The sequence below is a fragment of the Mytilus galloprovincialis genome, chromosome 6 (assembly GCF_965363235.1).
Source record: "Mytilus galloprovincialis chromosome 6, xbMytGall1.hap1.1, whole genome shotgun sequence".
NCBI classification, from domain to species: domain Eukaryota; kingdom Metazoa; phylum Mollusca; class Bivalvia; order Mytilida; family Mytilidae; genus Mytilus; species Mytilus galloprovincialis.
Genome location: NC_134843.1, coordinates 33545398 through 33572340, shown reverse-complemented (window position 1 = coordinate 33572340; position 26943 = coordinate 33545398). Strand labels below are relative to the sequence as shown.

At 31.8% G+C, this 26943-nt stretch overlaps 2 protein-coding genes across 2 annotated transcripts; one reads left to right on the top strand and one right to left on the bottom strand.

Moving 5' to 3' along the window:
• Positions 1-3614: 3614 nt before the first annotated feature.
• LOC143079413 (testis-specific serine/threonine-protein kinase 4-like) lies at positions 3615-8134 on the top strand. The gene is made up of 2 exons (XM_076254745.1): positions 3615-4439; positions 7803-8134. Exons 1-2 carry the CDS (start codon positions 3741-3743, stop codon positions 8082-8084), a joined length of 981 nt encoding a protein of 326 aa, XP_076110860.1. The 5' UTR covers positions 3615-3740; the 3' UTR covers positions 8085-8134.
• Positions 8135-14021: 5887 nt separating this feature from the next.
• On the bottom strand, positions 14022-21055 carry LOC143079415 (homocysteine-responsive endoplasmic reticulum-resident ubiquitin-like domain member 2 protein). Its single transcript, XM_076254747.1, has 8 exons — positions 20651-21055; positions 19884-19961; positions 19060-19119; positions 17803-17915; positions 16931-17059; positions 15936-16247; positions 15444-15546; positions 14022-14584 (listed from the first exon to the last, which is right to left on the bottom strand). The coding sequence occupies exons 1-8, from the start codon at positions 20789-20791 to the stop codon at positions 14435-14437; spliced, it is 1086 nt and encodes a 361-aa protein (XP_076110862.1). The 5' UTR covers positions 20792-21055; the 3' UTR covers positions 14022-14434.
• Positions 21056-26943: the final 5888 nt, after the last annotated feature.

Genomic DNA, 26943 nt, shown 5'->3' with positions numbered 1-26943 from the left:
AATGTTTTCTTCAATATATGGACATGAATAGTATTTTGGACAATGCTGAAAGTAAAGAAAGGATGATACTGACGTGAACATTTCAATAAAAATAAGACAAGAAATAAGTAAATAAAAATCAAATCTAATATCAAAAGATAAAATCCCTATCAACTCACCAATGCACGATTGATCCTATAAACAAAAAGTGTTCATCTAATACACGTCCAAATAAGCAGCAAATCTAGAAGAAAATCTTTCAACTTATGTCATCAATTTTGGGCGGTAAGCTGCGATTGGATCATATAGTAACACGTGTTTAATCCCGATCAACACTTGCAGATCTAGAGACGAGCATGAGTTTAAAAAAAAATCACAAAGTATATTCCTGAATATATATAATACTAAGACAAAATCCATTTTTTTCATAAATATTTCATTCCCTAATGAACTAGGAAATTCATTCTTTTGATACCTTTATATTGTTATCGAATTTATATCAGTGGCGGATACATGTCTAAATCCAGAACAAAACAGGGGGTTCAACTTTATGTCCCCATTTAAATGCACTGATCGTCAAAAAAAGGGTTGTTCCAACCCCCGGGACCCCCATCACTGCATATTAAATTCATGTATTTGGCAACAAACGCGCGATTTTTACGATTTTTTTTTAAAGGGGGAATGGGGGATTGAATGGTTCATCCTGCATTTTTTCATCAAACATAAAGATTACAGCCTGTGTATTTTTAAATGAATTAGCCCCCCCCCCCCTCCCCCTCCCCGCTTTCCGTTTTATTCATAAAAATCAAACGTTATCTTACTTACCACTAAAATATTCCTTAATATATTACTTTTTTACGAAGTTGCATTTTAAAAAGTCTTAAATGTGTACAACAATTATCTTTTACTTGAAATAGTTCTTTTTTTATCAAATTATAAGATTCCTGATTTTTTTTCTTGAAAAAAAATCACGGTTGAAGGGAAAGGAAAAAAAAAATGTGTTTATACTATAACTTACATTTACTGCTTTATTGCTATCCAAGTTTCTCAAATGTTTAGTCTTGCTTAAAATATTATTACTTGAAACGTCGTACAAGTCAGATAAAAAACAAAAGTAACAAAAGAAACAGGCCGGTTACAACCAGCCGAATAGTTTTTCTGCACTTGTAGTCAGGTCAAGGTCCTCGGCTATCGCCTCGGACCTTGACCTGACTACTCGTGCAGAAAAACTATCCGGCAACGGTTGTTACCGGCCTGTTTCTTTGTTACCTTTGTATTTTATCTAATACATGCATGATGGACTACTATGTGTTTACAATCAACCAGACAAGCGTGTTATTTACTGAAATACGACACATTTTTCATGCAATGCGGGATTAACAATATCGTGTAGTTTTTCATTTTTTGTATCCACATTTATAGTTCGCGAAATAACGTATTCGTTCCATGCTCAGATTAACGAAAAGTTGTTTCTATGCGCAAAAACAAGTGTTTGAATTACCCGATGTACAGCCATTAATATGTTTGATGATGACATGGAGATTTCAGGTATTCGTCCACTATACAGCAGCGAAACAACCGTGAAAAATACAATTATCCATCAGACCATGGAAGTATTATATTGACTATAATACTGCATGATCAGACAAAATACTAGTGTAAAGTTAGCCGTCGATAATACCCGGTGCTTATATTCTTGGGTTCAGCAACTTTTGTATAGCTGATACCTAGAGAAAGTTAAAGAAAAATTAAGATCCTATGGATTTTGTGTTCGTAAAAAGGCGAAGACTTAAAAGTTCTGATGAGATTTCTATACTTTCATTTCACGACATTTATTTTATGATATTGTACCTTCTTTTATGATTAAAAGGCAATTTAAATCGAGGGAAAAAATGTGGTTATTTCTTTGTTTCAAACAAGGAATATTTATCAATCGGGGCCAATTGTAGCCGATTATACGGTATTGGTATTTCTCATTGTTGAAGGCATTACAGATGCCTATCACTACTTACATCCACTTCATTTGAGCTTAAATGGGCAATCATACCACTATGGAAAGCCAACAGGATCAAAATTCTTAATTCGTAACTTGTAACTGTGTAACTTCTAAATTGTTTATTCGTATATTGTTAACACTTCGACATTTCACACATCGACAATTCACGAATCGACATGTTACAAGTTACAAAACATCAATATACAAAAAGACAATTTACCATTAAAGAATTTTGAAATCTACAAGTTACAAATTGACAATTGACAAATTAAGAATGTTGAATTTACAAAGATACAAGTTACAAATTGACAATTTACGAATGAAGCATGATGAAATTGCACAGTTACAAGTAACAAACTGACAATTTACCGATTAAGAATGTCGAAACTACAAAGGTACAATTTACGAATTAAGCATTATGAATTTCACAGTAGCAAGTTACAAATTAATAATTTACGAATAAACAATTTAGAAATTACACAGTTACAAGTTACGAATTGACAAGTTACGAATTAAGAATTTTGACCCCGTTGGCTTTCCATACAAATTGGCCATCATCATCATCATACAAAAATCAAAATTAATGGAACAAAATCATATACAGATACTGTACTTTGTTCATGTATCAAACTGATAAAAAAAAATACTACCGAGAAGAAAGGTCCGTGCTTTGTATTGTACTAACGGGATAAAAATAACGAATAATATGTTTTTAACAACAAAAAAATGGTTTGGACTTTACTAGAACGGCGGTTTTTTTTGTGGACTTTAGCGAAACTTGCTATTGTGGACTTTAACGACGTTTTCTTGTGGACTTTAGCGGAGGTCATTTTGTGGACTTTAGCGGAAAGTTTGTGGACTTTAGCGGCGTTTTGGACTTTAGTGAAAATTTGTTGTGGACTTTATATTAGCGGTGTTGTGGACTTTAGAGGAATTGTGGACTTTATCGGTGCCACAGTGCATTTAATAAAAATAAAAACAAATTCATGAAAATAAGTTAAAGGACATAGCTTTAGAGAGAAAACATAATAAGATATTTATATTTCTAAAAGGTTGCTCATATAACATTTGTATGTATATAAACCAAACCATGTTGGTGTTTAGTATTGTTGATGTCCAAAGGGTAATAATTAGAGTTAGATGTATAGCTAAAAAAAAAACTTGATATTTTAAATCGTAATACAATAGAACTTATCGAGTTAACGAATCGGAGAGTTAATCATTGTATCGTTACAATACCCAGAATAAAGAACCTACGGTACCTCTTAAAGAAAAGAAAATAACGACAAGCTTACCCACAGCCAAATAATACATATTAACGCTACTGTCGATAATTATTGCCGCTCATCGCCACACGTCGATAAATGTATTGGCATGCACCGTTTTGTGATATATATCATTGTTGTCAATATGTTTGCTTTTTTCAGTCGAGCTTTTGTCCGAAAAAAGATGTTTTGTGCAGGTCTAGAATTGTTCATTACATGTTTTAATTCTTCCTAATTGAAAATTGTTAAAAAAATAATTACAATAGCTTATCGATCATCGTCGATATTGCTGTATTATGTAGTTTTGATAATGACGTTAAAGATGGTCCAGACGTTTATGAGATATACCATAAGACGTCCTTAGTACCGCTTGTGACGTTTGCATATGTCTGTAACTACAAGATGCCTTCTTTGCACGAATGCCAAAGCTCTACCATGAAAAATGCTCTTGGTCGCAGAAATATCAACATGGACTTTATTAACAGTGAAATTTAGAAAAGATGAGTAATGGAGAAGACAATAGAGTGAAAACACCAGCAGAAGCTATTTCAGTTTCCTCTGCAAAAAGCAGAGTTCTTCATAAGCGTTTCGCAGTTTTAGAGTCACAGGGATTTGTAGTAGGAAAATTTCTAGGTCAAGGATCATATGCATGTGTCCGTGCAGCTTATGATGTCAACAGAAAACACGAAGTAGCGGTCAAAATAATTTCAAAAAGGAAGGCACCGGAAGATTATTTAGTTAAATTTTTACCGCGAGAAATCGACGTGATCAAAGTTTTGAAGCATCCATATTTAATTCAATTTTTCCAAGTTATAGAAACGACAACGAGATTTTTCTTAGTGATGGAATGTGGCCATGTTGATTTGTTGGATGTTATACGTTCACGTAAAGCCATAGAAGAAGATACTGCTGGAAAATGGTTTTATCAAATGTCACAAGGTATCGGATATATGCATAGTAAAGGAATTGTTCATCGGGATCTCAAATGTGAGAATTTGTTACTTGATAAATATGAAAACTTGAAAGTCACAGATTTTGGATTTGCGAAGAGACTTGTAAAAGGAAAATTAGGAGAAATTAAACCCAGTGAAACATATTGCGGAAGCTATGCATACGCACCTCCAGAAATTTTAAAAGGGTCCCCTTATGATCCCATGATTGCAGATGTTTGGAGTATGGGTGTCGTCTTATTTACAATGGTAAGTAAGTTTGAAAAGTATTGGTTTTAAAATAAAGCCATCTTTCTCGGAGTAGCGATCATTAATCCGTATTAACAGCTCAACACTTCTATTACCTATAGGCCAGTAATTCAAGAAGCATGCAACTTTTTACCTCTTTAAACAAACTTGAAACTAACGAATATGAAAACGAAACTTTTATTTTGATTCGGTTCACATATAACAATACAAACATAACCTCTGAAGAGCTTTTTACCGAATATAAAATAACATAAACACATCATTGAAACACACAACATGCAGACAAGATATATGACAGAACAGGCATATTGAAATACATGCAAAGCACTACTAAAATACATATTTGAACAAGCCAAAACTGAATCACAACTAAAATTTTAGCACAACTAAAATTAAACACAAATGAAAACATAGCACACATGCAAACTTTAAGGCAGCTCTACTGTAGCGTTTTTGTGAATAAATTTTTGCTTCTTAGAAGTATTTGTAGTTATGTACATTGTGCAAATTATTTAAACTTGACTATTTGATAGGTCTATTATTTTAATTTACTTGAAGTATTTTGTTAAAAAAATATTCGTCTTCCCCCCTTTTTGTTTTCGTCAGCAATTCAAGTTCATTTCTAACTGTTTTCATTTGAAGAACCTATTAGTAGAACTTTGATTTTTGAAACTTAAAGTTGTAAAATTGAAAATAGTCACCTATAATTATAAAGATTGCAAGGTTCTTTTTATACTTAATGACTTGGATGGACGGTTGTCTCATTGTCACTCATACCACATCTTCTTATTTATAAGGGTTTAATAACTTGTAAAAATAATTTTGCATTTCATTTCTCCTTCATTTAAATGACAATATAACTCTTTCAAATTTGTAATCAAGGTATCAAACCTTCATGCAAAGTTTTTAAAAAAGACAATCAAGAAAAGCACTGCCACAGGTGACGATGCTATATTCTCCAAGAAACTTGTGTAGTACTTTACAGAAAGATTGTGCATAGTACTATCTTGTTGTTTTACTTCCGGATTAACTTGTATAGATAAAACAACAAGATAGTTCTATGTACAAACTTTCTGTACAGTACTATATGAGTCTTAAAAAGTATTTTTGTCGGCTCACTTCGGCCATCGTTCAAATGACTTGTTGGTGTATTTCTTTAATTCTTCTGTGAAGAATGGGCGAATCATGAAATAATGAAATTCATCGCCTTTGTCACTTTTACGTATGCGATATTTTTTTTTCTCCCTTTGAATGTTCGCTACTCTTCCATTCTCGATATCGTCCTGAATATGCATGAAATATTTGCCACTGGGCGTTAAGGGCATACATACGATACAGTTTTGATCCTGTATTTACAAGTTGATGAAAATTTGTATATAGACTATTTTTAACCTGATTAAATCAAATATGTAATAAAAAATATACCTTCATGTGCTACTTTTCGAGTTAAACTAGGTCGAAATTTTGTATATTTGCTCAAAATTCGGATTTGTGGCCGTATTTTATCTTTCGAAAGAAAGCCATAACTTTTTTGTTTTTAAAGATAAACACAAATTGTTTTTGTTAAATAATTTGTAATTTCCGTATTTTATAAGTATCTTAAAAATTTATGCATTTTTTATTCAGAAATAATACATATTTATCAAATGGTCATGAATTGAGAAAAAAACGTCATTTTTTGCTGTATATTTATCAAAATTAAAAAAAATGCACTATTTCCAGTTTTATAAAATTTGGTCCACATAATCTTCCTGCAAAATGAAACAAAATGTCATTTTAAAAAATAGGGGTCCATGCACTCGTTTTCAAATTAAATCAGTTTGAATGATAAAAATCAGTCGAAAATGCATCTTTTCCCGATATGTCACAGTTTGACGTCGCGAAAATAACATTTTACGTTAGCAACTTCATTACCTCCCCTGTAACTGTATCGTATGCCCTTAAGCAACCAACAATCAATCAATCAATCCATTCTCGATAGAAACGTTATAATTGAAATGCCCTTATCTTCAAAATGTGAAGATATCTTTATCTCCAAGTATGCTTTAAAATAATCTTTCGAAAGTTTATGTTTCCTTGAAAAGGCGATAATTAATAGTTTTAGATTAATTGTGAACATTGGCTGTAAGGTTTGTTTTGAATGATCTAACATTTAATCCAGTTGTCAATATGGAATAGTTGATACCTCCGTTTTTTAGGAAAACCCACACTAGTTAAATTTATAATGTTTTCAACCGAAATAACCAATCGGAACAAAAACCATACAAAGTCTTGTCTTAAAGTCAGCATTTAATATTTAAATTTAAAATCAGTGTATCCCAACATTTTGCAACCATATTACAAAATCGGATTGATAGGTTTACCAAAAAGGTTAGTTGGACAATGACAAGATTGGGGGCTACTCGTTAAAACTTACAATAAAACAGAATAAAAATAACCAAATGCAAAAACACTACCTACTCAAAATAATTTTAAATTAATTAAAAGTAAATGTCTAAATTGTGCAATTTTAAGAACCTGCAGTAGAGCCCTGACAGGTGAAAAAATTAATTTTAGAAACCTGACTGGTAGAGCCCAGACAGGTATATGATTATGTCAAGTCCTGGTTTTATGATTGCTTACGTGCATTTTCTGCTAATGGGGATTTGCATAACTTAAAGTTTCCATTTTTTTAAAAGATTACTCCTAGATAATAAAGTCCTTTACATTTTCAATCGATATCGATAGTATCTGAAATGTAGATTTTTATGAATTCTTCCTTCGCTGAAGACAATTACCTTTGGGTTTTTTTTCCTATTTAAAATTTATGCCCAAAGTACAACAATATTTGTCGAATTTAATCCAAGATTTCTGCAACTCATTTGACAATTCCGCTACTATTATTTTCATTCATTCTCCAGCGTACAGAAACACAAATAACCTCACATAAATTCCAAACCTAGTTTCCACGGTATACTTATCTTTTCTAGACATGCCTTCGGCTGTGATTTTTACTCTTTGTTCAGGTTGTTGTCTCTTTGACATATTCTCCATTTCCATTCTATATTTAATCAAGAGACTAAAGTTTAGTCGTCATCTTGTTTGTGTGTGTGTTTGTGTTTTATAAATTAATACGAAGCCTCTGATCTTTGTTAGTCTTGTGTGTTTTATATTTTATTTTTAGTCCAGTTATATGTTTCGGAATCTACCATGACATCCATATTCACTTTTTTCACAATTATGTAAAGGGGACAGCTGAAGTCCACCTTAAAGTTCAGGATTTTTTTGCTTTGATGAAGACCCATTGGTAGCCTTCGGCGGTGATTTTTACTTTTTGGTCGGGTTTTATAAATTCATATGAATAAACTCTATTTTGATTTACAGGTTTATGGAAGATTGCCGTTCGATGATTCCAACCACAAGAAACTTCTAAAACAGACACAGCAAAAAGTTATATTTCCGGGAAAACCAGTTGTATCACAAGAATGCAGAATAATTATCTTGAAAATATTCGTAAAATTCAATGATCGAATGCCAATAGCAAACTTTCGTTATGACAAATGGTTTAAAAAATTTGCGCCATATTCGGCCGACAAAGATGAATCCAAAATAGCTTTACCACCCATTAGATCCGATTCTCCAGGGGCAATTGTTGCATCTGGATAGGTCGAATAAAACAGTTGTAATATATGTAAAATAAAAAATGTAAAACAATATAATTATGCAATTTTTTACTTATTTTTATTTTTAAACAGCAAAAAAAAAAAATCGGACATACTGCCAACTTTACAAGTCAAGCAATGTAGCAAAATGAAGAATATTTATGTAACATTTATTTTTGACTCTTTTTTTTTTTACATAAAAGTACATGTGGTATATAAATGAGAAATCTTTCCATCAAAGACCAAAAATGACCTGTAGAATTTATCAACTTTAGGTGAACGAATGACCGCTATGACATAAGTACAACCGAGTCCCCATAGCAAGCTATAAAAGACCCCAATATTACAAAAGTAGAACAATTCAAATGAAAAAAATAACGGACTGATGAATGTTCAAAACAAAACCGAAAAGCAAATATGATGTATAGCAGCAAACGACGACCACTGATTGCAACTCCCGACTTGGAACAGACACATACAGAATGTGACAGGGCTATTACCCCCAAAATCAATCTTCAACTTCTATTTTATTTTTTGGTTATGCAATAATGTGGTAAAATTTCATAGGGATCCATACACTTAATACAAGTTAGTGTACTGAAACAAGAACAAGAGTGCACACGACATGATCCAAGAAAATGAGGTCAAGGTCAGATAAACCAAAATAGAAATACATGAACACCATACAATCATTCCGTTACATCAAATATGCCTTAAATATGGTTGACCTATTACACATCTAAGAAACAAACCTTAACCAAGAAAACTTATCATTGATCAATGTACCATGGAAATGAATACAAGGTCAGATGAACACTGTCAGCCAGACATGTACACCGTACAATCCTTACATGATTTTAATATGGTTGACATATTGCATATAGTATCTCAGAAACATACTTAACCAGGAAAACTTAAGATTGATCGGTAAACCATTAAAATTAGGTCATGGTCATGATAATTGCCAGACGTACATACTACTAGTAGTATACATCTTATATTCATCCCATACATCACATATATTAGATCATGGCTTATCGTATCAGATTTATAGACTTGACCACGAAAACTTCGCCTTGTTTACTAATCCTTGATATGAGGTCAAGGTCAAGTGAAAACAGTCTGACGGACATAATAACCTGGTAAGGTACGCACATATCGTTATCTTATTTCATACCATAAGATAGAAATTAAGAGTACTAAGAATCTTAACTTTTTTCAAGTAGTCACTGGGTCATGACATGAAAAAGAGACCAAGGACACAAGACATATCACAGACGGAAACTTCAAAACATAAGGCATCTATATACACAGTATGAGGAATCTGTCTTCCTTCCGAAATATAAAGCTTTTAAGAAGTTTGTGAAAGCCGTCGCCGCCGCTGCATCACTATTCCTGTCAAGCTTTCTGCAACAGAAGTTAAAGGCTCAACACAAATGCTTAGTATTGGCCCTTAATTCCGAAAAAGCTAATACCATAGTCCCCAAAATTAATCCAAACAATCCTTTTGTGATATGGAATCTTATTTCCGTTTGAAAGAGATCCACACACTAAAACTCAAGTCGTTGTCTGGAAACCAAATTACGAATATGACGACAAAGTTGACACTACAAATATTTAGGGCGCAGCTTTATACGACCGCAGAGGTCGAACCCTGAACGGTTGGGGCTAGTAGGGACACAGCATTCAAGCTGGATACAGCTCTGAATTTGGATTGTGATTAAATAGTTGACACAGCATAGGTTTCTGACACAAAAGGAATGTGGTCTAATGAACTTAAATTTTTGTTTTTGCTTTAGAGCAATTCACTATGCTGTTGAATATTAATCCTCTCAAAAAATATATTTAATGAAATTTTCTTTTAAATATCTAAACTCTGAAATGAAATGAGCATTGGTTTTAGGTGATTCAACAACCATTCTGGGAAACTACAAAAATGCTTGTTTTTGGCCCTTTATTCCTAGACTGTTTGCCCCATAACCCACAAAATATATCCCAACCTTCTACTTATGGTATTAAACATTGTGGTGCAATTTCAGAACAATTGAAATACTTATTAAAAATTGTTGCGGTCATATAAAGACCACTCATGACAAACAAGCATCTACAAACCACAACAAAAAAAGCTAAAGACTAAGCAATACGAACCCCTCAAAAACCCACCTTGCACCAGAAGTGTCAACCTAGTATCCTGCTGGTCATACGACACTTGTCATGATGGTATCATGGGTATTGTACAATGTTAGTACACATTTGGTGATGTCATATTGGAGGAAAAGAAGACTTAATTGTGGTACTACAATTGAACATATCAATCATCATCTGTGAAACAGATATCCCATAACAGTGAATCAACTCATTGGCGTCCATAAAATTCAACATGACCACTTGGAACCCTTGGTTTAATAGCTTCTTTGTTGGCAGCAACCATTTATCAAGGTAATCATAATATGAAATGTAAGTTCTTAAATACAGTATCAACTGGGAGATATAAACTCCATATGCAGGCGCTGCTTGAATGCTGCTTCATTGAAATGGAAAGTTCACAATTGGGAAGCTAAAATAATCTTTTCATGCATATGAAAATAAAAAAAATATTAACCCAACCTCCTTGTTCATATTTAAATGTAAGTCAAGGTATGAACCAAGTTTGATTGGGTAGATGCTTTCAATATTTACCAAACTTCAGATAGAGAACATCTTCAATATAGCACAGCAATTTCTCTAACACTTCAGCAAAATTCTACAATGATCTGAAGTAGACGTTTTAGGGACAACAATCAAGCAATGAGCTATAACACAGAAAGTATCATCTTATATGCATTATTTTTTTTACCTATACACATATAAAGACATATATTTTTAGGAACCTATTTGTTCAGGCTTTTACACATCAGATATATGGCCAGATCATTGAATATTAATTTTCTATATAATGAATAAAAACAAAACTTTAATATTTTAAAAATGTTTTATTTCCCACATGGTTCGGAAAGTTCTAAATAATATCTAAATCTAGGAATTCTTAAGGAATAACAGAAATGATGGTAAATGAATGATAGACAAAAACCACTCAACCATATTAAACTAAAGCACCATTATTTTCTCATATACAACGATATATGCAGTTGAACCTTGTTATGAAGAACTCCAAAAATAATTTATTTTAGATTCGTTTCAATATTTAATGCATCTATACTGTCAATTTTAGAATATATTTCTGCAATAATATGTGGTTGGAATTTGAAATGTAACAAATAAAGATGAAGCACGTAACTGTAATGACTAAATCATTATGATTATGAAAATGTCTTATTTTTTTAAGATTTAACATTTATCAAACCATGGCAATTATCTCTGAATTTGCAAAATTTTAAATCAATAGGACCAGAACAACATTTTTGCCATTTTTAAGTATACAGATATTGTTTTTAGGTCAGATTAAACCTTAAGGGTGCCTCCTTACATTAAATTTTCTGAATTAAGGATAATTTCACTCTAAAAAATATGATATAAAATGGTGTGTACTGTGTATCTTTAGAAAACCATTGTGTACTTTTCAGTTCTTAAATATAGGAATGCTGACAATCTTGATAAAAACTTAAAAATCAATATTAAGACTTAAGTTTCATCTTTATTTAGTACTAGAAAAAGTTTCTGACAAGATTCAACTGTATTTACATATATATTAATCTATAAATGTTTATTTTACATTTTATATATACATTTATGTACATATCACTTTCAAATGCTCAGATTAATTATTTTTTATAAATTAGTTCATCTCTAAAATATACATACAAAAACATCTATCTTTATTTTTAGTTCTGTGTCGAATAAGAATAACTGTAGTTTTCAAAAGTCATTAGTAGAATTATACATAATTTAAACTTTTTTTCTTCAAACTATGTATTTATATTTGTCTTTTATGAAAACTGATGGTAACCATGAAGTTTTCAAAATTGTAAACTTCAATTGCATTGTATTTGTGTATAAATGAATTATTAACTTTAAAACATAATTACTTAATGAAAAAGTACAAAGTATATAAAATATGCACTGTATTAAAATTATGTATTTTGCATAGCACTGTGCCAAATTTAAGCTTATGAAATTTTTCGCATACTGAGCATATAAATATTGGATTTCATTTCTTTCCATTTTTTTTTGGCAGTTATATTCTTTTATACATATGTACATAACAAATATATCAACAAGCAACAGATATAACAAAAAAATAACAAAATACATAACATTAAAGCATGAAGAAAATGATGAATATTCATATAGACATATCCTACATTTATGAATATAACTTACAAACATTTTGTATCATAAGATGTTTGGGGAAAATAGTTGCAGATGTATGAATGCTATACTCATTGACTTATGCAGATGTCTTGATATCACCGTTATAAATTTTAGATATTTTCTTAATTTTATTTTTCAGTGTAATTAAGCAAAGTTACCAAATTTATGTGTTTTGTCTGTAACTAATATATTTTAACTTTCATAGAATGACAATTAATAATGAAAGGCCATTACTAAAAATCCTTTTAAAACAATTTTTTATAAATAGAAATGAATAATGATAATGATCACTCTTCAGTGGCAGATCTGAGGGGGGTTCTGGGAGTTGGAACCCCCCTTTTTTTGTTGACGATCAATGCATTTGAATGGGAGCATATAGTTGGAACCCCCTTCCTTTTTTAAAATGGCTGGAAACGCCCCTGCTCTTACATGACATTTAGGATGATATACAATCAACACTTACATGTCTGATACATAAGTTAAAGTAGCATATTAATTTTCTTTGTGAATCTATTGATATTGTATTTAAAAGATATATTATAACTAAATGATAAAAATGATGATTGAACTTAAATGGAACTTCTAGTTTTCATAATGACAATTGAATGTAATATGTAAGTTACAAAATAATATCATTAAGTCATATTTTAGTTTGATAAAAATTCAATAAATATTGAAAATTTTCAGAAATTGAATAATATTTTAACTAATTTTTTTTTATTTACCATTGTAATATAAAGCAGAAAAATATAAGAATACTGTTCCCTAATAATAAAGTAAAAAAAGACTCAACAGCAAAATCACAGAATTAGTATCTAACAAATAATTAATCTCAAATTAGGTAATAAACAGAACAAAATTATAACAAAATATTTATAAACAAAATGATTGTAATAATATACATGAAAAAAAAAACATGGGTAGATTAGCATCATCAATATGCAGATTATCACAATTAATTTTATAAAAATTTGTAACACAATGCCCTTTTCATATAACAGTGTTCTATAAAACCATACATAGGACCCAGGGAAGTCACTTACAAGTCTCCACCATGTTAGGGTGTCAAATACTTTTGTGTATAAAGTTAAAATGTAAGTTCAATTCTTAAATTGCCTCTATATATGGCAATATACTAAAGTGACTTCACCGAGTACTATTTATGTTTTAATGAAAAAACACGAAGTAGAAAAACCTTTACATCAAAACAAGTCCAATTTCATGCAGGAAAAGCGATAAATTATAAAAGTAAATTTCACAATTTTGAATTTTGAAAATGTGTTTCGAATTTTAATAAGTTTTTGAAGATATAGAACTGATAACAAATCAAAGAGCTGCTTTCAACATACATAAGTAACTGTTATTTTTTTTTTAATGAATGATAAAACAATATGTGTATAACTAAATATTATTATCAAAATACAACCCATAAACACTGCAAGTAATACTTCTATTTTATACAGCTTGGCTGATCATAAATGAGGTGAAAAAATATTGTTTCATAAAATGGATTTCAAAGAAGAAATACTCTGATTATAATACATGCTCCAGTCCCTTGGATTTCATATTTTTTTACAAGACAGATAAAAGTTCCTTCAAGTGTACATTTGTACATTATACAGTTGTACAGCTGATATTTATAACACATTATATTTCAACTGTTCATTTGAAAATGTGCAATGAGCTAATCATTCTAATCTAATTTCAAAAATATTCTTTTACAATCATGAAAATCTAATTATTATATAAAAAAAAATCTTCAAAATGAAGAATAGTCTTTATTTGTTACCACTTTCTTTCAAAGTCGTACTACAAATTATTCCTTCTGAATATTACTAAAATATACATTATATAAATTCATCTGTATATTTCTGCAGTTTTTCATGAAAATCTCTAGTTAAAAATCACTGCTACACATGACCAGATAACAGTTCAACTGTTCAGAATCAGAAAATGTAGCTTGTTTATACACAAAATTCCAACACAAAATATCCATTTGTCCAGAATTGTCTGTGTTTGTTCTCAATAATTGTGTTGTAGCCTTCAGTTGGCATTCACAGCTGGTGGCGGTGATGGGATCAAGGATGTAAAGAAGGTTGAGAAGAAAGACCAGGCAATAGATATAACACTAGGTTTGGGTGGTTCTTGTGGGGTACTTTCCTCTGTAGGTTCTGGCTGTTCAGTATTATCATTCTGGAAAATATATTCATTTGGTCATTATATATGGAATGAACTTACAATTCAACATTAAGAAAGTGTTATAGCCAGGTACAAATATATGTAAACACTCCCAAATACTAAATCAAAGAGCTGATAGCTCTGAGGTGGAAGAAGGTGAATAAAATGTAACTTGATTACCATAAAAGCAGCCCCACTATCATGAAATTGTAATACACAGAAACAAATGCGGCATACGGAGGCTCAATGATTTTAAAGTCGGCACCATAGGCCTTCAGAAGACTTGAAGTCTTCTTCCACCAAAAAAGTGGGAAAAGCAACTATATTGTATTAGTGTTTGGAGACAAATAGAATGCTTCAGCTACAATCCATGCAACTGTTGGTGAAATACATCGTCACGGCAAGGTAAACTACTTTTAAAATGTGTCAATTTTAACAATCTTGAAGAAATGATGGACATAAATGATGAATTTTATTTTCAAGAGAGATATGTATTTGTCAATGTAGAATTTGTAATTATGCTTCAAAACAATTACTGAGATATAAATTCTTCAATTGTGTAAAATTTAACCATCATTAGATAAAAATGCAAAAAACACATAGAATCATAACAATATTTTCTGATTAAAATCATTGGCGTAATAAGACAAGATTACTTTGGTGCAAAACTTATCATGCTTATAGAAATGTGTAATTTTTTATTTGCCATTTCAACACATCATTAATTAATTGACAGAAGTAATTCTTTTATTTTGAACCACATAAGTTGTAATTTGGGTTATTTCTATCCATGCTATCCAATAATACTCTTCCTATTAGTATAGGATAAACATGAAGTTTAAATATATAGTGCAAATCTTGTAGTGAATAATACCTGTTGTACATCAGGTTGTACGTTCTCAGGTTGCTGTTGTGCTGGTTCTTGTGGTTGACGTACTGGCTGCCTCCTCCTTACTCTGAAGAATCCTGTTTGATACCTAATTACAAAATAGAAAAAGATGTTTGAATGAAAATTACTCTTTCAAAATTATATTTTTTGATAACCAAGTTAGATGCCATTTTAGCATTTTCCATAACCATGGTAACATTCTTCAGATAATCTAACATGAATGAGACCAAAATTATATTTTACAAAATTTCTCAAAGATTTCATAAATATTCATCATTGATTTATTTAGTCATAATTTCATCAAACTTCCACACTATTAAACTTGATTTTAATCTTTTGACATGATTTGTTTAATATTTTTCCAAAAAGATATTTGTTGGAAATGATGCATAGAAGAATATGTTAATGTATTTTTCAAAATAAATCAAGTTTAAAAAATGTCCAAAAGAATAAGATATCACTAGTTTTATTACTTACAAATATACGATGAAGAAGAACAAAGCAACTACAGCAAATCTTGTGAAGTTAGAGTAGAAATACACAATACTGATGAGAACCATAAACCGACTGAATGTGTAAATATAATCCAACCAATCGTGTTGTCCGAACTCATCGTCATTATCTACGTTTTCCACTACACGTCCACGAGCATCAAGGATAACATTTTGGTTGTCATCTTGTTGATTTTGACCATTGTTTGGTTGAACTAGTTCTTGGGGGTTTTGGGGTGTGATATCTTGGGCTGCTATCTGAATGTTGGCCATATCAGGAAATGCCCCAGTCTGATAGCTGAAATAAAAAGAGAAAAATGTATTTTTTCCAGAAACAGAATTATTGCGTCAGTAGTATGACATGTAGCATCAATCGAGAAGGTACATACCACTACAGGGAGAGAACTCTGTAATACTCAACTCATCTTTTGTATTTTTGTCAAAGGGTCAACATGGTCAAAGCAATATTTTCCCAAAATTTCATGAAAATTAAAAGTGGTACCACCATAATGTATAAACAGATTTCTGTGAATAGATTTTATTTACCATTGTTTTTTTACAGCTTGCATTTAGGTATGGGTTGAATTATATGAATTGATCTGCAAATATGTAGATATTTTCTTTGAAGTCATTTTTTTTGGTGTAGTCAGATCAATGATTATTTTATTCAAGTCCATTATTTTGGTGGATAGTTGTACTAATGGTATTCTTACTATTTTTCATTGTTTTTAAACATACATGTATGTAAATAAGTCTGGAATTCTTAAATCAAATCTATTGTTCTATTGACACAAGCGCTTGAACTTTTTTTTTTAAATTTTGATCAAAAATTGCTACCAATGTTCATCATGTTCATATCCCCACCAAACCACCATCATTTGTTTTTTTGTTATCATTCCACACTTCACCCATATTGTAACTTGAAAACATTTGCTTTCGTAAGAAAATATTTTCTAACCCCGTTGATGCTTGTGTACTTACTATTGCATGTACTGTGCTGCCATCTGGTTGTAGTACGTCTGCATCATCACCATGTACTGTTCCTGTGTCATACCTGCCTGGGACATCATCTGAGGCTGAGGCTGGGGTTGACTTGTGCTGGGTACGGCTCTACAAATAAATCCATGCTTGATAATCAGTAAGAAATTTTAAAACATTCAGTGACAATAAAACGTCAGTCAGATATGAATTCATAATTTATTATAAGGACGCAAAAATAGCATGTAGCTATTGCTTGTTTTAGTTTTCTGACTCAGCAAATTGAAATAATTCAGAAACATATTTTGCTGTTTCAGCTCAATCTAATATTGTATTGTCAGTAAGTGACATATGAAAAGTATACAACAAGTGTGGTTGCCAATGAACCAGATCAAAACATCAAAACAAATTTAAATATTCATTGATATAGTGAGTAACACTTTATCATTTTGCTTTGTTTTTTGGAAAGATTAAAATCAGTTCCGCCGGATAACTGAACCGCTGGTTGACTCTTAATTTTTTTTTTAAGTACTTTGAGCTTTTACCAATTCATATTTTTCCTTCAGATCTTCTCCATTCTCTCTTCAATATACATGATATATTCACAACATGAGTTGTCTAAAATTTCTTAAAATAAATGCTTGTTTGTTAAATTGCTGTCTCACTTCACATCTACCTGTATTCCTAAAAATTATTCATTTAAAGAAGAGATTTCTTTACAGATGTTGAGTTTCAATGGTGGCTATGAATGTACATACAAAAGTTTTTATTTTACTCCCCTGTGGTTTTTAATTCTGTTCAAAATAAAAACAATCAATCCTTTAGACTACTTGTTAAAAAGTGAAAACAACATTACAATAAGTACATGTACCTACCCATAATAGTTGTTTTGTTGAACGCTTGGTGTATTATTTCTGTATCGTAATCCATCTGTATTTGGCATTGTGTTAACTGTTGGTGATGCTGTAGACACAGACTGGGGAGATATCTGAAGAAAAGATAAACAAAAGAATGGTAGATATTGTTATATTGCTCCATAGTCCATACATTTCATGACTGTCTTGGTCCTTATATTGTGGTTTTGGTATTACAACTTGATACATGTTACTATGTTAATTTATTTATTATTGAAAACTCATCCATTTGCATTTATATATGTGCTACGTCCATTTTCACAGAACTAGTACAAATTTTGGTTAGGAGCAAACTGAAGCCTGCATCCAGGTGCAGGATTTTCTCGCTGTGTTAAAGACTCATTGGTGGCTTTCAGCTGTGGTCATGTCCATTTTCAATTTTATGCACATGTATACACAAGTACCATAACATAACACATATTGTAAAGGTGACATGAGAGTATTGCATGTAACCAAAGTAGCAAATAAATATGCATACATGGGAGAAGGTTTGGTACCATTAAAACGTTTAATCCCGCTGCAAATGTTTGCACCTGTCCTAAGTCAGGAATCTGATGTACAGTAGTTGTCGTTTGTTTATGTAATTTATACGTGTTTCTCGTTTTTTAAATAGATTAGACCGTTGGTTTTCCTGTTTGAATGGTTTTACATTAGTAATTTTGGGGCCCTTTATAATTTGTTGTTCGGTGTGAGCCAAGGCACCGTGTTGAAGGCCATACATTGACCTATAATGGTTTACTTTTATAAATTGTTATTTGGATGGAGAGTTGTCTCATTGGCACTCACACCACATTTTCCTTTATCTATGTATTTTAATTAATGAATGATATTATATAAATAAATTTATATAATTTGGATTTCATTTTACAGGTTTCATTTAATATTACATGTACATGTATATAAATGAACTAGATAGTTGAACTAGTAACATATTTGTTTAGGGGCCAGCTAAAAGAACTCCTCCGGGTACGGGAGTTTCTCGTTGCATTGAAGACCAATTGATGGCCTTCAGCTGTTGTCTGCTCTATAGTCGGGTTGTTGTCTCTTTGACACATTCCCCATTTCCATTCTCAATTTTGAATGTTCTTTTAAGGATTATAGTTTATACTTTATCTACATGTTTTTACTAAATTATTACACTTTGGTCACCATTAGTGTAAAAAAGACAAAATCTTACAAAAGACAACCTATCTACAGAGATTTATGAAGGTTACATACCCTTTCTTGAGATTCATGATTGCACACAAGATGAACTGTGTGGTGTGTCTGTGTGTTATCCTACAACACAAATATAAACATGGTAAATAAAGTAAATAAAAGTTACAACGTGCATGTAGCATATTTCTAAAAAGTTGTCATAATACAGGTGTGTTCTACAGGTATGGTACATCATCTGCTATGTAGTATAGTATTAACACATTGTACATGTTGTATCAGTCTAGTATAGTATTAACACATTGTACATGTTGTATCAGTCTTTGATGATCCAAAACATGTACATGTAGGTTGACAGACAGGTTTGTTAGAAACATTTTTCATTGTTGAGCCCTACAGTGATCTATAGTTGTAAATTACAGTGTCATTTGGTATCTTGCGGAGAGCTGTCTCATTGGCATTCATACCACATCTTCTTATTCTTATAGTTAAGCTATTAAAACACTTTTAAGGTGATTGTGGCTAATTAAGCCTAATTTGGTTGCAATTTGCCAAGTAGTTTCAGGCGAGAAGATTTGTTGTAAAGTAATAGATGACAGGTACCATTGCCAACATGACCAAATAATGAAAATACATACAGCTCATCACAATTTCCCATGGTGAGTTAGAAACTACATGTACATTCCCACTAGAACTCTGTCAGTCAACCAGATTGATTCAAAGGGCATGTGCTTAGAAAACACATCCATAAAAATATTATGACATGTATCTCCAAGTTTTTGTAAAAATACAAAATGTGTATATACATGTACACTGTATGTATACAATGTATGTGCAAACGACTCTTTAACAAGCTTATCACTGTATTGGAAGACTTTTAAAATTACCTGTCTGATTACATCTTTCAGCAACAAATGGTCTTGCAATAACTTTCCAGAGTAGATAAGTTTCTGGTGAGTTTCTTTCTGAAAAAAAAAATCTAATTAGATCAAATCATGATTAGCAAAAAGGTATAAAAAGATACAGGTTTGAGATGTTTTCCAAAGATACTTTTAAAATCAATTAGATTTGCTCAATCATTGGCAAATATGTAGATAACTCAGAGACTCGAACACCAGATCTCACTGGCACACTGCTTAAAACTCGACTAAGCTAAATGAGCACTAGCATGGCATAGGCGGATACAGGGGGCCTGGCCATACCCCTCCCCACTTTCGTGGTAGTTTTTGTTTTTTTGGTTGATTATATTGAAAATTACTGAAGCATGACCCCTTTAGGTCAGTCTGACAGCCCTTATGAAAAGATCTGGATCTGACACTGCATGATTCTTAGTTTTATACTGTATAAGAACACAAAAACTGTCTCCTCCAGGACTTGAAATCTAGGATCTCTGGTGCTCTCACTGACTGAGCAAATGAAAAGATAAACTGCCAATGTATTGTCATGTACAATGTATCTACTGCTCAAATGATGCAAATTCCATATACACATGTATGCATCACATTTATTAAAACAGCTATAATTTATGAAGGTCAATATCGTAATGCATACTTTTACAAGGTAGATATGGGACAATGTATTTGGGACAATGTTGCATACTTTAATGTTTGATTAAATAGAACATTTATTGACTTACTGACAGAACCGTACTTACTGGTTTGCTTGGATAAACTTCTTCCAAATGTGCTTTTAGTTTTTTAACTGTCCAACCAAGCATGCATTCTACTGTGTGGTCACCAACTCGTTGGTTAGGTGCTTTGATGACCAGAGTCACTGGAAGTTCGGCAAAGTCCATTGTCAATCAATGAATTCCACAAAATTATAACAAAATATAGATTTGTATAAAATTCCTTTGGACAAAAATGTCAGTATAATCGAAACAAATATCTTTCAACTTCTATAGTTCATTGACATGACAATAATTTCGTAGTAAGTGCTGTTTTTTTTTTTAAATGTGTATGATGTAACCTGAATGCTAACGTGTTGTTAGTACTTAGAAATACGTTTTAAGATAATCGAAATCCTCTTTTGTCAACAGGAAGTAGTCAGGATCCTTATCATGTGACGTCACAATGCATAAAATGTGGTTGGCGCATTTTCATTGGCAATAAAGAAAATTGTCATATTTTTATTAAATCATATTTTAGATCAATTTCTTTCGATAAATGTTTGCATAAACAGAATTAAAAGAAAAAAATAATCCTTTTAAAATATTTGGTGCGTTCGAATAAATAACTCGGTTATTATTTTAACCAGGAACATATATATATGTTTTATATATATATATAATTTTGGAATTTTATCCGAGCTAGGACGATTCCCACTATATTATGATGTGATTAAATCCATGTTAAACTACTGGTATCGCTGGAAAATCTTGATTCTCAATTTTCTCTTCTTAAAGATGCGTATATGTAACATCACAGAATCTTTCTCATTCAAAAAAAAAAAACATCTTGGTATGGCTCTATGAAGTCAATTCTTGAAATGATCCCAGACATCAATCGTCTATCTTCACCATTACCAAAAATCAATAGCTTCAAAGCTAATATGAAAAAAATATTAAAATCATATTTTATAGACTTGTGGAACACTGAATTGGTAAAGCATTCAGATGGTAAACTTAGAACTTATGTTACATTTAAATCAGTTTTTGGAAGAGAAAAATATCTTTCCATTATTGGTAATTTTGAACAGAGACGAAGCTTAACAAAGCTCAGAATTTCATCACACCACTTAAGAATTGAGTCCGGAAGGTATCAGGGTACTCTCCTAAATGACAGAACTTGTACTCGTTGTAACTCCTGAGATGTGGAGGATTAATTTAATATAATTTTTTATTCCAATGTGTTAAATTTAATGATGACCGCAATCATCTATTTCAAGAGATAACTAAAAGTTGCCCCAACTTTTTAACTCTCAACGCAAGAGATAAACTGATATGGCTTATGAACACAGAAGATATAAGTCTATTCTCACTGCTGCATGTAAATTTATTTCGAAAAATTGTTAATTATGTGGCTTTCTTGCCTGCTTCAGACACGAGGAGGACTGTGTAAGTACCACAGCTCCTTGAGTACCTCCCCTTGGTGTCTGTTGCAGTAGGAAAACCTGCACTATTCTCAATACCTGTTAACTGCAGTATATGTTATTTGCTGTGAATATACATAAACTTTTTCCATTTGTGTTTGTTTTTCTGCATCAGATACGAGGAGGATTGTTAGAGCTTTTAAGATCACAATCCTAGAGCATCGTCCCTTGGTGGCTGTTGCAGCTAAACAATCATTTATTTTATATTTTATATTTATACATTTTCAGCAAAATATTATAAAATCAAGTGAGAAAAAAAAAAGAAAAAAAAAAAAAAAAAAGTAAATAAATAAATGGGGTTTGCCACATCTCTGGAGTAGCAACTCTCAAATCAAATACTTTTTTATTTAACAAATAATACCTGTAGGACTATTTCAATAGTTTATTTTACAATGTTATGTAAAATACTGTATGTTGTATCAATTTTATATGTTATGTGTATATTCTCCCCTGGGGACCTAATTTGGAAAATAAAATTTATCTATCTTATCTTATCTTATATGTTAGATATACTGTTCCCAGTTTTAACCAATCTCCCCTTTAAACGATTTGCACTCGGACCTTCACCAGACATATATATATTGTAGTTATGAAGTGAAATAAAGCAGTGTAAACTTATAGCTTTTTATATGTACTGACATTTTCAGACAAATCAGACAACCCAATGATTTGTATAGTAAGATGTTACTATACAAATCCTTGGACAATCCAATTTAGATTTTTGTCCCTGATAAAAAAAAAATTGAAAATATCCCAGTAAGGGACAGTTTGTTTGTTATCTTGAGAACTATTTAAGTAATTTTCTTTTCCTCAAAACCTACGAAAGAAAGACAGAAGTTTCAAACAGCACAAATTTTCAGCGAAGTAAGACCTAAAAATAAGTCAACTTTGCCAAATTGATCCCTTATAGGATGTTTAACCTTAAAAGCTAACGCAGAACGTATGATACTAGAAAGAAACTTCAAACAACAAAATGTTCAGCAAAATAAGATCTGCACTGAAAAAAGTCAACTTGACCGAAAATGTCTCTTGGTTCCTATTAGATAGGAGCTATTGCCCTTGCCTTAAATTAAAGTTTACGTTTTGTTTGTTTTTTGCAGAATGAAATCATCAACATTTTGGTGAAAGTCAACGTAATCGTAGGAGTCATGCAAATCGTTCCTACTTTAATAATAAACTCATCATAGATGCCAGGATTGAGAGGACAAGGTACGATAAGGCCCGTTTTTGGCCCCCCCCCCCCCTTATTACTCATTTTCTAAATTTTGCTTTGAAAAGCTACTTATCACGTAAAAATATTCCCTCAGGTTTGAAGTTTGTTTGAATGAACTTCAAATCAATCAATTTCAGAAAATGGGTAAGGTAATTAGGGGGTAAAAGGGTATCAAAAACGACAAAAGAATGAAAAATAACGATTTTTGGCCATTGTTTCTTAAAATTTAATAGCGTGCGCCTACGTGACCCGGAAAACAATTATGGCGATTTAGACAGCAAAAACAGTTTTCATGACATTGAAATAAAAAAAATCCTGGGTCACGTTGGCGCAGGCATAAAAAAATAACAATTTGTTGTAAAATCATCTGCAAAATGAATAATAATTACAATATTTGAATAATAACAGAAAGTTAACCTCTCACCTCACCCATTTGCGAAAATTAGTGGTTTTGAAGTTCATCCTAACAAACTTCAAACATCAGGAAATGTTTTAACATAATAAGTAGCTTTCCAAAACAGATTTTGACAAATGAGAAAATAGGGGGGCCAAAAACAGGCCTTATCGTACCTTGTCCTTTTAAATTTGCGCCGGACGCGTGTTTCTTCTATACAAAAGAGTCATTAATGACTGTCGAATAAAAAAAAGTTGAAAAGGCCTAATAAAGAGCATTGAGAACAAGAATTTATATTAATTGTATCGAGAGATGGAAAACTATGATACAAAAGTGCATCCAAGGGAATATCCTATAGCCTTTACTAATAAATCGGCTGAATAAGTTACTGCTTATTAATTCAAGTTATAAACTGCTTTCCCAAAGCTCTAAAAAATCGAGTCATTTTAAAATACATGTTAAAAAACATGAAAACAATACAAATTTTGAAATAGTTTAACTTGAACATTGAAGTCAAGGATCCTAAATGAAATCAGGGAACAAGATGTAAAATTTTAAATATATGTCAGTACTATATTGTCATACGCGTGCTCTTGAAAATAACTAAACTAAACATGAATTGGTAAATTAATTTCGATTTTCGGAAAACTAAAGAGCACAGCGATCTTTGGCTGACTCTGAGTCTTTCAGTATATATGGCATATGTGGAAGATTTTTTTTAATAGAAATAGAAAAACACTGTAGTGGTACATCATATTAAGACAACATAATATTACATGTGCAACCTATGCAAGACGTTTCGGCCTCACTGCCGCAGTTTCAAAACAATTTTAATTTATTAATGCATATCTATTTAGAACAATATAAAAAAAAGTGTCCGGGCTGAATCGTCTATTGCCGAAACGTCTCGAAAGTTACAGTCAATTTCGGCCATATTTTTGTAACGTCGTTTCGGCCATACTATCATTTTGGTCATACTATGTAAAGTCGTTTCGGCCATACGGTCAGTTCGGCCATACTCTGTAAAGTCGTTTCGGCCATACTGTCAGTTCGCGGTCATACCTTATTAAGTTGTTTCGGCATACTGTCAGTTCGGCCATACTTTTGTTAAGTCGTTTCGGCCATACTGTTAGTTCGGTCATACTTTGTAAAGTCGTTTCGGCCCGATACTGGAAGTTCGGCTATACTTTGTAAAGTTGTTTCGGTCATACTGTCAGTTAATTCGGCCATACTTTGAAAAGTTGTTTCGGTCATGCTGTCAGTTCGGCGATACGTTGTAAAGTCGTTTGTTAGGGACGACATCAAAAGTTCAATGTAGAATAAACTGGCTACGATTACATGGAAATGTAACAATAATAAGAATATAATGGTTACGTCAAAGTCTAATTGCCGGAATGCAAAGTTGGGTAAGGAACCGATTAATTACGAATGTAACAATAATTATTGAGGCTACGGTTACATTGTGTTATTGTTACATGAAAAACAGCAATATATGCTAGATTTATTAAATTTAAATCTATAGCTGTGTTGCTTAATTCTTTCAGTCCCCATATGTACTTGTAATAATGATAAATAATAAATATTATTATTCAACATGCAAATGGTGTTTAAATAGTTTTACGTATTAATGGTTTTTATGTTCTTAAAGGTACTACTTCAGATTAGTAGTGCCAAAGGCGAAAAATATAGTTCAATGGTTTGTTGTTGAGAACTCAGGCTGAGAAAAGTGCACTTTTTTTCAAAAGCATTTAACTGCAAGCCTACTCTTATTACTGTCATAATACTTTGACCAAGGGGTGAAGAGATTCCTTTTACCAATTCTATTTTGGATGAAAAATTTAAAACTTGGGATGCGTTTGAAATGAAACTGAAACAATATCAAGAAATTTCATACAGCTATAGATACAATCGCAGCTCTAAAAAATGATACAAAAGCAAAGTTTGCTAACTACTAAGTTAGATACTGAAATCTGAGATAAACCTAAAATCCGTTATGGACGGCAATGTGTTTGTATTGAAAGACGACATGAAACTACACCTCATGCTTCTAACCAAAATATTGGATGAGAATATCAACATTGCTAGAGTAAAAAAGCATTTCTCACCAGAAGCATTGCAAACATTAAAGGTTGCCTTACTCTTCTAAAAGGAATATCGCAGAATGAAATTGCACTCTATGCAATACAGACATTCACAATGTGGCATCACTGGTGTGTGATGGCTGCTTGGAGTGGATTCATCAAAAATGTGTCGGACTTAAACATGCTTCAAAATCACTTACTGGATGCCTCCAAGATATGTAGTTGCAAATAAAAAAATAAAGAAATTGTATGTAATAATTGTATATATTGTAAATATAAAATAAATGTCTTCAACTTTTATCATTAAATACATATTGCATGTCCCATCGGACATTGCTCTTTTTCATGTAATAATAACGCTATGTAACCGTAGCCTCAATAGTTATTGTTACATTCGTAAATAATCAGGTCCTTACACAACCTTGCATTCCGGCATTTACTTTAGTCTCCAATGTAACAATAATATTTTTATTATTGTTACATTTCCATGTAACCGTAGCCAGTGCCAAACTTAATTCATATAGTTTTTTCACTGACCCCCCCTTCCCCCCTCTTAACTTAATTTGGGAAAAATTTATTGACCAATAAGGATATATATAAATTCGATGTCAATTAAACAAAACATGCAGCAATTTTGACCCCCACCCCAAACAATTTGAATTAAGTTTATTATCCTTCATTGATTTTTTATGTCGTTCCTTCGGTCATATTTTGTAAAGTCGTTTCGGTCATACTTTGTTAAGTCGTTTCGGCGATGCTGTCAGTTTGGCCATATACTTTGTAAATGCCTGAATTGGCAGCTCGTGTATTATATGAGGGTGGTAATGGGGATACCTTCATGATGAATTACGGTAAAATTTCTTGCCAAATGACGTTAACGGTAATTTTTTTGGGCATGACGATAAAATGTGACAATAAAACAATCAAATGATTTTGACGAATCACGATAATTTTTTTCCAAAAATAACGGTAACGAGATCTCTGTCTGACGAATCACAGTAAGGATATTTTGAAGAATCACGGTAAAATTTTAATCAATTTGACGCTAACGGTAGCCTAAAATTTCCGTTTGATGCCTGACGATAAATGGCTATACTACCTCTTACATAATTCTTTGATTTGAGAACAAATTTTAAGTCGTGTCGATATAATCTATTTTTTCAAGAATA

Coding starts and splice junctions, on each gene's coding strand:
- LOC143079415 (XM_076254747.1), bottom strand. CDS start 20,791: ATGGACTTTGCCGAACTTCCAGTGACTCTGGTCATCAAAGCACCTAAC. Junction 19,120..19,883: donor TGAAAGATGTAATCAGACAG/GTAATTTTAAAA, acceptor TTTGTGTTGTAG/GATAACACACAGACACACCA. Junction 17,060..17,802: donor CAACAAAACAACTATTATGG/GTAGGTACATGT, acceptor ATTTATTTGTAG/AGCCGTACCCAGCACAAGTC.
- LOC143079413 (XM_076254745.1), top strand. CDS start 3,741: ATGAGTAATGGAGAAGACAATAGAGTGAAAACACCAGCAGAAGCTATT. Junction 4,440..7,802: donor GTGTCGTCTTATTTACAATG/GTAAGTAAGTTT, acceptor TTTGATTTACAG/GTTTATGGAAGATTGCCGTT.